This window comes from Octopus bimaculoides, chromosome 9, assembly GCF_001194135.2.
Source record: "Octopus bimaculoides isolate UCB-OBI-ISO-001 chromosome 9, ASM119413v2, whole genome shotgun sequence".
Classification (NCBI taxonomy): Eukaryota; Metazoa; Mollusca; class Cephalopoda; order Octopoda; family Octopodidae; genus Octopus; species Octopus bimaculoides.
This window is the reverse complement of record NC_068989.1, coordinates 39805292-39818021: the sequence shown is the minus strand read 5'-3', so window position 1 is coordinate 39818021 and position 12730 is coordinate 39805292. Positions and strand designations below refer to the sequence as shown.

At 35.2% G+C, this 12730-nt stretch overlaps 1 protein-coding gene across 4 annotated transcripts in view; it reads right to left on the bottom strand.

Moving 5' to 3' along the window:
• LOC106874122 (tetratricopeptide repeat protein 23) overlaps window positions 1-12730 on the bottom strand; it is a 191496-nt gene that overhangs the window by 53000 nt on the left and 125766 nt on the right. For all 4 annotated transcript variants that reach the window (XM_052970647.1, XM_014921734.2, XM_014921732.2 and 1 more), the window contains exon 9: window positions 6808-6887. In XM_052970647.1, coding sequence (XP_052826607.1) covers window positions 6808-6887 — 80 coding nt within the window. The remainder of the gene's footprint in view (window positions 1-6807; window positions 6888-12730) is intronic.

The window sequence follows — 12730 nt, the reverse complement described above, 5'->3', positions numbered from 1 at the left end:
GTATACATGTGTGTGTGTGTGTGTGTGTGTGTGTGTGTGTGTGTGTGTGCGTGTGTATTTATTTTAAGGATTGAATAAAAGGAACACATATGGAGACAGATAACTGATATAGAAATTGATATATGATTGATTGATACACACACATAGTTTATTATTCCATTATGGTAAGATCAAGGAAAAAGTATTCCATCCACTAGGAGATAAATTTTATTTAATGTATATAGTATAAAGATAAGAGCTACTAATAGTTTCTTGCAGTGAAGACAAGCATCAAGGCAGGTTTTTATAATGTGCCAAGGTATATGACTTCACAGTAAGAAACTTTTATAGTAGTTCTTATCCTTAGAGTGTGTACATTAAATGATATACTGTAGTACCTTGGTTTTTGAACAACTCTGATCATGAATAGATTGTGCTATTATGTATATATATATATATATATATATATATATATATATATATATATATATATATATATATATATATATATATATACGTGTGAGTGGACAAATGAAAGAAGACCACTCAACAAATTTATTGGGAGTTACATGTATGAATCAAATCAGTTTGATTCAACGACACCTCAGAGTGTGCTTGGTGTTTTTTTTTCATACACCAGTACTGATGCAGTCACCAAGTACCTTAAAGACAAGACACCTCGACTGAGTGAAACAGAGTATTGAAGAATAAGAAAGTAAGTTTATCTATTTGTCTTATCTTCTTCTGAAAGATGGGAAGAATCTCCTAACATACTGATCGCTACTAAAGACACTCAAGGACCAGAAACGACTGTGAAACTGAGTGTTAGATTAAGTCTACTATCCAAGAATAACAATGATTCTTCCATCAGGCTTCCATGTAATTTCCATCTACTAAATTTCACTCACAAGACTTTGATCAAGATGAGGTTGTAGGTGAAGATATTTGTACAGTGGAACCAAACTGAAAATCATGTAGTTTGTGGAGTGAACTTCTTTACTAAATACACAACTATACCTTGATTGTGTTGTTAAGTTACATGTATGCATCAAAACAGTTTGGTTCAAATTCCTTGGGACTCTTGAGTTTCAAGCATGATGCTAGTCTTCAGCCATTTTGAATTTGAATGACAGAAGTTGATTGTTACTGTAAGGTGGGCTGTTACTGGTCGAGGAAGGTCACGTGGTTGTCATGGTTTGATGTTGGTATCAGTAACAGTTAGTTGGAAAATCTAATCTCTTGGCCAACAGAGAAATCTTTAACAAGGCCACCCCCACTACAATGATGCTTTGACTAGGAGAGGGTTTACTGAGAAGCTCACATATGTGAACAACCCTCAAACACCCTCTCCTCACCCAAAAAATATTAGAAAAGGGAAATTATATGGTATAACCCCACTTTCAATCTAGAAGTTTCCTCCAACATAGCTAGGGACTTCCTGTTGTTAATTAAGAAACACTTCCCCACAAGTCACAAGTATTACAAACTCTTCAACCCCCATAATGTCAAGGTGAGCTACTCCTGCTTAGACAACATTGCATGCATCAACTGAGGTAAAAAATGCACCCGCATCGCCCCCAACCTGCAACTGACAAAACCCCACTCGGTGCCCTCAAGAAGGATCTTGCTTCTCAAGGACCGTAATATACAGAACTACCCTTACACCTTCTAATGACATTAGTAGGCACTCTATGGGTATGACAGATAAATGACTTCAAGGGAAGATACTCCCAGCATATGCACTCATTCAGATCCAGGGACAGACAGAACTCTACTTCTGTCTCATTTTCTCTGGAGACTCCATGACTTGCAAGAGGAAACACCCAGCATCAAGTAGACTATTGTTGACAGAGTGCCACATTATTCACCTGGCACCCCCAACTGCCAGCTCTGCCTCCGTGTAAAACTGCATATCCTCCAACAATCCACAGTATCCATCAATGAGAAATACAACCCGCAGTATCCATCAACAAGAAATTTGCCCATCTGGCAAATCTCAAACCCCTGACTGCCAAAAAAACGGATATACCACCTTAGTAGTAGCTGCTACTCTGTACTGTTGTTGTTATTATTATTATTATTGTTATTATTATTATTATTATTATTATTATTATTATTATTATTATTATTATTACTATTATTATTATTGTGGGGGCACATGGCTTATTTGTTAGGATGTTGCACTCATGTATGACTGTGGTTTTGATTCCTGGACTGGGTGATTTGGTGTGTTCTTGACATAGTCCTCTAACATTCCAAAGCCTGACAAACCATTCAACCTATGCCAACATGGAATATGGATACTAAATGAGGATAATGATACTTTCTTGCATTTGTAACTTTCGCTCAATAATTAAAACCAGCCAAATAATATTCTGTGCTTTCTAGGACTACCACTTTTTTTATGTCTGGTACTACTGACTCTTCAAAACAAAAGTAAATTAGAATTAAAAGTGAAAAACTAGTTGTCAGTTCATTCATGGTAAAGTAATGTTTCTTTTATTTGTTTGTTTCCATTAGCTAAGATCTGTAGAAACCATAAACCAATTACCAAATTTGAAATAATGGTAACCTAATGGAAATACAGCAAAATTCAATATAGGATTAGTTCTTTAGCTGTATTATTGTTGTTGTTATTATTATTATTATTATTATTATTATTATTATTATTATTATTATTATTATTATTATTATTATTATCATATTTGAAAGAGTATTCCTCAAGGAACTGCATTCATTTAAAGAATTAGATTGAAGTACCTGACTATTTCCAATGCTAATCTAATTTCAAACATAATGCAGTCGTATAATGCCAAGTGAGTAAAATATTTATTCTATCTTATAAAAGAAGCAAATTCAATATCATAACTCCTAAACTTTCAAATATTTTACCAACGATCAACTTCTTTGGCCCTTTTGGGCATTGGCATGACTTTGTGATTAAGAATTTTGCTTAGTCACTCTGTGTTCTTGGGTTCAATCCCACAGTGCAACATTTCAAGTAAGGTGTCTTCAACCATAAATATTAGTTTCAAATTTTGGCACAAAGCCAGCAGCTTGGGTGAAGGGACTGAATCAATTACGTCAACCCCAGTGCTCAAATGATACTTATTTTATCGAAAGGATGAAAGGCAAAGTTGATTTCAGCAGAATGCAAAGACAGATGAAATGCATTTTGCCTGGTGTGCTAACAATTCTGTCAGCTCACTGCCTTATCTTCCACCATAAATATTGAGTTGATCAAAGACTTGTGAGTGAATTTTAACTGAGGAAAACTTTATAGAAGCAGAGAAGCCATTTCTAATTAGTGACATATTTAATTGATCACTGAGTTCAGCACCATCACCACCACCTTGGATGTCATTGGTGCAATCTATCCAGCCTGTTGCAAGTACTTGGTCTAAGTTGTTCCTAGTCTGCATTAACTTCCACTGTTCTCTTACATGTCTCAAACACCTTAAAAAAATTGTTGAGCACAGCTTGTTTACTTCTGACATTATTAAATAAAAAAGAATGAAAATAAAGTATAGTTTATCAATTTAACCTTTGTACATGATTTCTACTTTTTATTTGGTCCCAAGGATATGAGATAAAGGTGAAGTCAACAAAAATAGGATTTGAACTTAGAATGTGAACAGACATCAATTAAAGACCACAGAGCATAATTTAACATGTTCAATATTATCTCATCATAGTTCTTTGCTGAAACAAAATGTTCTGGAAAACAGCAAAGGTTTAGAACATTTCCTTCTTCACTGTTAGATTCACTATCATCTTTATGTGCATGCACATGTGTGCATGTGTGTGCATAGTGTGTGTGTGCATAGTGTGTGTGTGCATAGTGTGTGTGTGCACATACATATGTATGTGTGTGCATATATCTAACTATCTGTTAGCACATACATGTATCTATTGATATCTATATCAGCTGGCAGTAAATTTATCCTAAAAGTTTTCTTCCTCCAATTATATAAAAAAATGAATATTTTTATCATTTTTGTCACAAATATAGTTGTCAAATTTGTCCAAGGATTGTTTTTAATCAGCTAGTAACATAGGCTCACTTTCAGTCCAAAACTGATTTCAAATTTTGGTACAAGGCAAACAGATTTGGGAGAGGGAGTAAGTCAATTATGTTGACCCCAGTGCTCAAATGATACTTATTTTATCAATCCTGAAATTATGAAAGGCAAAGTCGACCTTGACTGAATTTGAACTCAGAACATAACAGTGAATGAAATGCCACTAAGCATTTTGCCTGGCAAGCTAACGATTTTGCCAGCTTACCACCTTAATATTCAACCCTAAATTGTTGGGCCATTAAATGAAATGACTTGTGGAATATCTTCTGGTTCTTAATATTTTGAGCACCCTGGCAGGCATAGCAATCTGTCTTGTACAGAATACCCAAAAGAAGGCAACGTAGAAACATCTATGTAGTTGGCCATGAACATATTACCTATGTTGCACTTTTATAAGAAGTTAGCTGAGGTTATTTATCAACCATATTGTACTAAAAGAAGCTATACGTTTTGTCTGGTATTCTAATGATCCTACCAGTTTACCACCCTTACTTTCAGTTCCAAATTAAGCTAAAGAATTGTAACAAAGCTCACAATGAATGGTTGCTGGTAGTTTGTGACTTTGAGATCAGTTACTCTGACTCTGAAGCAAGCTATATTTATGCAACTCATCTCATCTCAATATCAAAACTTTGTCCTCAATAGCAATGAGCCATGTTGAAGATGGCATCACTAAAATAAATGACAATCTCACTGTTCTATACAACTGTCATTTTGGTTCTCTCTAAACTTTAGCCACAGATTACTTGGAGACGACAGTCTGTATGTATGTTTCGTACTTTTGTACTTTTGAAGTTGATTGTGAAACAACTGTTTAAATTACTACTGCTTGGCACTGGCTATCATTTCCTAACAAGCCTCTTTCAAACATGTGGCTCTGTATGTAGCATCAAATATGACCATCTACAGAAAAGATTTGGGTTCTTTGATTTCATATAAGAGCATCAAGTAGAAACATTATTATAGAGTAGGATAAATGGTATAGACACTTCCCAAATTAGTAAAGAACAGATAATGTTCAGCTTTAATTATCTCAGCTTTAATTATTTCAGCTTTAATTAATACAGCTTTAATTAATACAGCTTTAACAACAAAGCTTTAATTAACATCAATCATTATTTTTCCAGGAGGTCATTGTTGTTTAGCTCAAGGTCAACCATGATGAATCAAACTCATGATCAAAAGCATTCTAATCATGGTTATTCTGTGTTTTTCTTTAAAGATACAGTGTATCTAGGACCACATTATCTAATGTTTTTACAAATTGATGATGTGAGAGCTTGGCAGCTATTTTTAGCACTTTGAGTGACCACACAGTGGCTTCTTAACCGGCTCTTTTTCAGAAGGTAAACAAAGGGGCAGAATTGCTGGACTATTATATGAAATGACTTGTGGTATTTCTTCTGGTTCTTAATGTTCCGAGTACTTTAGCAGGCATAGCAATCTGTCTTGTACAGAATCTCAAAAGAAAGCAATGGAGAAACATCTAAGTAGTCAGCCACAAACATATCACCAACATCGTATTTATGTTAAAAAGTTAGCAGAGGTTATTTATCAACATGATAGCACTAAAAGAAGAAAAGATTTGTTAAAGCTGAGTCTGTGGTCTGAGCTGAGTCTAGAAAATGATTCTTTTTTCTAAAGGCATAAACAACTGTTTCTTGGAATTTCTAGAAAAATTAGTGATTTTGAATTGCTTCAGCTTATGTCAATCAAAAGTATATACACCAGATCTTCCTGGTAAATTAACTTTATCAAACTAGCAGCCCCTCCAAGGAGTAGAAATTTCTACATCTGCAGTTTAATACTACAGAAAAAAAAAAAAAAGTGAGTCAGGAGGGGAGTCTCTATGTAATTACGCAACCTGGTAGATATAGCAGCCAAACTGCCTTAGAATCCCATTTTATCATCTTAAAGAGCGAAGAAGACAAGAGAGAGAGAGACAGAGACAGAGAGAGAGAGAGAGAGACAGAGACAGAGAGAGAGAGAGAGAGAGAGAGAGAGAGAGAGAGAGAGAGAAACAGACAACAGATAGACAGCCGGACAAAGCAGTAAATGAGACATTGGACAACAAATCTCTCATGCTTAACATCTGCAGTGAACATATGATACTTTGAAAACCTGCTACTCAGCATTGGTCAATGGAAGATGCATACTCCTACAGTATGACAAAGCCCCAATACACACTGGCAGTGACTAAGTACAAACTTGAGGAACTTAAGGGTCTGGAAGTACTGCCTCTCTCTATCTACAGTCCAGACTTTGCACCATCAGATTACTGCCTTTTCTAAGCCATGGCTCATTTTCTGCATGAATGGAGGTTCGACAATGTGGATGAGGTTGGAAATGGGTGCAGGGAGTTTTTGCCTCTAAACCAACCAAGTGGTTTAAGAATGGAATTGAGCTTCTCACACAATGATGGCCACAGGCAATAAAATATGGTGGGATATTTTGATAAATAAATGCTTACCATATATAATTTGCTTGAAATAGTAATCAAAGCTTGAAAGACAAAAACAACTTATGACTCAACTTGAAGTACACACACACACACACACACACACACACACACATGTCTTTGGAAGAAGGAGTAAGTCAATTATATCAACCCTAGAGCTCAACAGATACTCATTTAGGGATTACCACAAGCTAAACAACAACCATAGAAATCAAATCAAATCTGAACACCCAGCATTTCCTATGCTTCCCCCACAGTTCATGAAAATGATTAGATATTTCAACTTACCATACGCATCATCTTCAGCCAGAAGCATATAAGTTTGGGCCAACATCAAACCAGTGTTTATCAGTTCATTTTGATTCCGACTTGCAAAATGAAACAAAAAAGAGCGAGAGTCATTTAAATTAAAATTATGGCATAACTAAATTGTTAAATCATACACTTAATAGACTATTTAACATTAGCGATATCTACTTAGTAAAATACAAGAAACTATGTTCTCTCTTTTCTGGAATGTTAGTTTTTAAATATCTTATCTTCTGTTATAATTCCATTCACATCTAGAATGCATTACAAGGATACAAAATCAAATCCAGTACTTAAATGATATTTTATTTCATCATTCCAAGATAAACTAAATTCAAAGTTGACCTCTGCAAAATTTGAACTCAGGACAAAAGACCATGACTAATTACCAAAGGTATTTCACCTAATGCTCTACTCATTCTACAAATCTTGTACTAACATAATCCTTGAAGTGCCAAATCATTTACATTCAGTAAAAAAATTGGATCTTTTTAGGATATATACATTACCTTTCCTGAGGTTTTGTGTATTTTATTACCTCTGCCAAGGAATGAGGTTATGTTTTCATCAGAGTTGGTTTGTCTGTCTGTCTGTCTGTGTGCAAAATAACTCAAAAAGTTGAAAACGGTATTTGATGAAACTTGCGGGAAAAGTTGGTAATGACACAAGGAACAGATGATGAAATTTTGGTAGTGATCTGGGGAATTTTTATGGATTCTTGAAGGATTTTTCATTTGTTATATTTACTTTACATGAAGTATTACAATGTTACGGTCTTTAATTATCTCTCTTGAAAACATGTTCATCGTTTCCACATAACCTATGGTGGCGCTGCTGTTTCCAAAGTTTATTTTCGTTTCTCTATTAGTAATTTTACTTGTGCATCTATCTTAAAATGAATTGCTTGGCAAAGCTCTGCAGAGCTTGCTATTGTCATTGATGTATTATAACTGCTTCAAATGATTCCTGTTTTTAAAGGTTTTTTTTTTTTAATTATATGGCTGTGTTATTTTTTTTTTACCCCTACCAAGGAGGTTATGTTTTTGCCAGCATTGGTTTGGGAAATTGGGCGATTATCAGCATGCATGTATATGGGTGGAAATGAGCTGCTTGGCGGAGGTCTGCACTCTCCGAATGCTTTTCTAGTTCATTGTCTATTTTAGTGTTGTAGTATTTCTGTTTTACTGAGCACAACAAGAAGATGGAAAACTCAGGTGAACGAACTCTATAACCTAACTGAAACCAAGTAGAATCAAGTAGAAACCAATTAGAACCAAACAGAAGCTATGTCAGATAATAATGAATAATAATGAATCCTACAATTTGATCTTAGCCAAATACGTGAGCCTTGATGCTACCATTCAACCTGATAGAAAATAGTATCCAAATCTCCCTCAAATCTCATATTATTAACCTATAAGAAAAAGAACGTATTATATAATGCAGTCTTGCACATTCCTAAAAGTGAGATGGTCATAGCAGGAACATTTTTCATAAGTATACTTGATCAGGCATGGGTTTAAACAACAAGCCATTTTTATAAATCAAAGATTTACAGGTCTACCAAATTAGCATCAGCCTAGTCCAATGAACCATTAAAGAACACAAGACAACAGTCATGCTTATTGTATGTTCATCGACACTTTATGTCTGTTTACCATGCTAGCATAGCTTGGACAGGTCATCATGTTCATATGCATGTCATCTTGGCCTGGTTTCTACAGGTGGACGCCCTTCCTTGCACTAACCACTTGAAAAGTGTACTGGACCAATTTTCTTATAACACCAGCCCTAGAGAAGTTGGCAAGTCCTCGGCAATATGGAATTGAAGTGGGTGAACACAACCCTTTACATTTTCTGTTTATTTAGTATCCACTTTATAGTGTGTTCTGGTTATGTTTTTCATGGCACAGGTACCAGAGAGGTCATAAAGTCCTCAGAGAAACCAAACTATTGGACCTCACAATTCTATTTTACCTTTCCTCACTCACCAATCACCCTATAGGCTGCACAATAGGGTGGATGGGTCTATACCTAGTTTATATACAATAAAAGTGGTAAAGTATTAAAAATGGCTAAGACATCCAGCACCAAAGCAAATGAATTATACTATTTAGCTACACAGCTATTGATCAACTTTGTTTTTATTGTCTTCCAAGTCCAGTAATATTTTGATTTCTATCCAAACATTCCTTAGAAAATTAGCTTTATAAGAGATATAAGTAATAGCTGTTGTTCTTTCTGTTTTCTTTGAGATGGAAAAGGACATAACCATGTAAAACAGACAGTTTGTCTATAATTTTTAAAAGAAATCTGTCAAGAGAAAATCTGAATGTTTGTTTGTCATTGCCTTGATAGACTTTAAGGAGATACTGAACAGAGACACAGATCTATATACAGAATATGTAAATAGCCAAGTATTAATCTAGCAGTTTTATAATTAAATCTTCGTAAATAAATAAAATAAAAATAAAATTTTCAAAATAACAAAAAAAATCAAGGGGTCATTAACTGAATCAATATAAATAATGTTGTATTGATTCAATTGACTATTGTCATTCCTTACACAAAACTGAGCTTAAATCTAGTCCCACCTCACCCTTACTGAACAAAATAAAAGCACATTAGTGAATTAAACTGATTTTATTATTAATGAATACTGCTTATTCTACTCGTTCCATCAACCACTTTTATATGTTTTACAGTTTCGCAACCCCAATTATATGCCTTTTTTTTTATCCCTCTTCTTTGACTGATCTTATTTCTTTTCACTTTCTTCTTCATCATCATCATCATCATCATCATCATCAGCAGCAGCAGCAGCAGCAGCATCATACCTTTTATACCTATTACTTGTTTCAGTCATTAGACTGTGGCCATGCTGGGGCACCACTATCAAAAGATTTTAGTTGGCTGATCAACCCCCGCTTTTCTTTTCCTCTTAAGCCTGGTACTTATTCTATCAGTATCTTTTGCTGGACTGCTAAGTTATGGGGACATAAATATACCTACACCAGTTGACAAATGGTGGTGAAGTCACTAGCTCAAGGCGCCACACAGTGGGTTTGAAACCCAAAACCATGTAGCTGAGAAGTAAACTTCTTTACCACACAGCCATGCCTGTACCAGTCACTTCACTTTTCAAATTCAACAATTTGTGTGTCAATTTGTCAGCATCCTAAATAATTGGTTTCAGGTTGAGTCCCATTGTGTGACACTTTAATTGTCTTCAAGTATAGCTCCAGCCTTGAAGGTGGATTTCATATGTGGAAATAGGGAGACCATTATATATCGTTTTTTATCTTTTACTTGTTTCATTCATGAGACTGTGGCCATGCTAGCATGCTCCCTTGATGGAGTTTAGTCAAACGAATCAACCCCAGTGATTATTTTTTTAAACGTGGTACTTATTCTATCAGCCTCTTTTGCTGGGCAACTAAGTTATGGGGACATAAACACACCAAAACTGGATGTCAAGTGGTGGTGGGAGCAAACAGAGACATGAACACACAGACACACACATGCACACATACATATATATACATACAACAGGCTTTGTTTAGTTTCCATCTACCAAATTCATTCACATAGCTTTGGTCTATCCAGGGCTATAGTAGAAGACATTTGCCTAAGTTGCCACAAAGTGAAAGTGAACCCAGAACTATGTGGCTGGCAAGCAAGCTTCTTACCACACAGCCACACCAGTGCCTATATATATATGATGATGATGATGATCATCATCATCATAATGATGGATTCTTTTGTCATGAATAATGAATAAGAGTTCTGTAAAATAAAGTGGTAATCATGTTCTTATGGACACAAATGTGTCTCTTGAGGCCTGCCAGTGCCTTGCAAACCTTTCAGTGAAAAGAAAAAGTTGATGACTCACTTTGCTCAATTGCTTGTGGATCATTTACCATGTGTTTTTTGAGTGGACATCAAGGCTTGCTTTACTTCAAGCCACAAAAGCACAATGTGTGTGTGTATATATATATATATATATATATATATATATATATATATATATATATATATTGTGTGTGTGTGTGTTCTTGTCTTGACATCAAATGATAATTGTAGGCAAGTACCACTATCATACAAGCAGTGTCATTTGTTTTCAGTCTATTGAGAAAACATGTCCGAATATAAGGTAATATTACCTTGCTTGGAAACAGGTGAGGGTTGGTGAGAGGAATGGCAGACAGCCTCAGAAAATTTGCCTCAACAAAGTTCCATCTGACTGATGCAAGCATAGAAAAGTGAGTGTTAAAACAATGATGATGAGGAGGGGGAGGAAGAGTAGATGAGGGGAGGAAGATTGGTAGGGGGAGGAGGACGGGGGGGACGACTACAATCTGTTTTTGTACAGTTTCTGTGTATTAAATTCCATTCACAAGGTATTAAATCAATTCAAAGATACAGCGGATTACAATCAGCTGACCTGTGTGCAGTGGGATTGAACCTAGAAGCATGTGGTTGTGAAGCAAACTGCGCACCACAAGTTTATGATATGCATACAGACATTCATATATCTATATATATTTATGCATATATGCTCATTTATATGCATATACATATACATGTACACACACATTTGTTTATATGGAACACAATGTCTCCTTTGAAAAATCATTCCTGAGAACATGGCAAGATAGATGTGTGAGCATGCGTGCATGCATGTGTGTGTGTGTGTGTGTGTGTGTGTGTGTGCGCGCGCATGTGTGTGTGTGTGTGTGTGTAGAAACTTCAGTTTCTAGCACTTACAATATGTTTTATTAGTACAGTGTAAAAGCCATTGTTTAAACCTCTGTCAGTATTACAATTCCAAACAGGACTTTCATGGTGCACTAGTGGCAGCTTTAAACATTAAGCAATAAGATATTGCTTCATGATTTTAATGAAACTAATCAAACAAATTGGATGACTTTATTTGCATTCTCTCTTCACATCGACAGATAAATCCAGGCTTCAACATTTCCTTCCATGAAATTACAATGAAACAGCTTTATATGTTCATATATTTAGTTTCCTCCAGAAAACTTCATCAGCAAATTTGTCAAGGATTTCTGATTTTTATTGCTTTTTACTTCTTACATTTATCTAGTCAAGTTATATCTTCTTATGTATCTTCAGTTTTATTATCTCTTTTCTCAGTTAACTTAAGCTTCTAACATTTGAAAATGGCTATCATAATTTTAATTTAACAAATAAAATACTATATATTACAATACACTTTATGCATGCACACAGAATCCAGCTAAACTTAAGGAGTTCCAAAGTTCTGGAGTTGTAATTAATTTGAGAACATTTTTCTTTCTTTACTTTTTGTTTCTAAAAATAAAAGTTACATTGTTGCTTACTACTGTGTCAAGCTTGATTCATCAGATTGATGATCAAAGGCTGGAGCACCACTTTAGAGAGTCTTAGTCGAAGAGATTGACCCCAGGATTTATTCGTTGTAAGTCAAGTATTTATTCTATCTCTCTCTTTTGGAGAATTGCTTAGTTATGGGGACACAAATACACCAGCATCAGTTGTCAAGTGATAGCGATGGGACAAACACAGACACACACATAGATATATACATACATATACATACATACATACATACATACGTACGTACATACACACATACACACACACACACACACACACACACACACACACATATATATATATATATATACATATATAGGTAAGTGATAGGCTTGCCTCGATCCTTCAGGGGTAGTCTGAAGCATCCAAGCAACCAGGGGATGTTTAAATCCGGAGGCACTCCTGGGGATCACCTGTATGGGTACCGTCTTGGGAAGAGGGCATCCAGAGGCAGGTAATTTATTGCTTAAACCGTAGTTTATAATTATATTTATGTGGAGAATGGAGCACCAAATACAAGAAA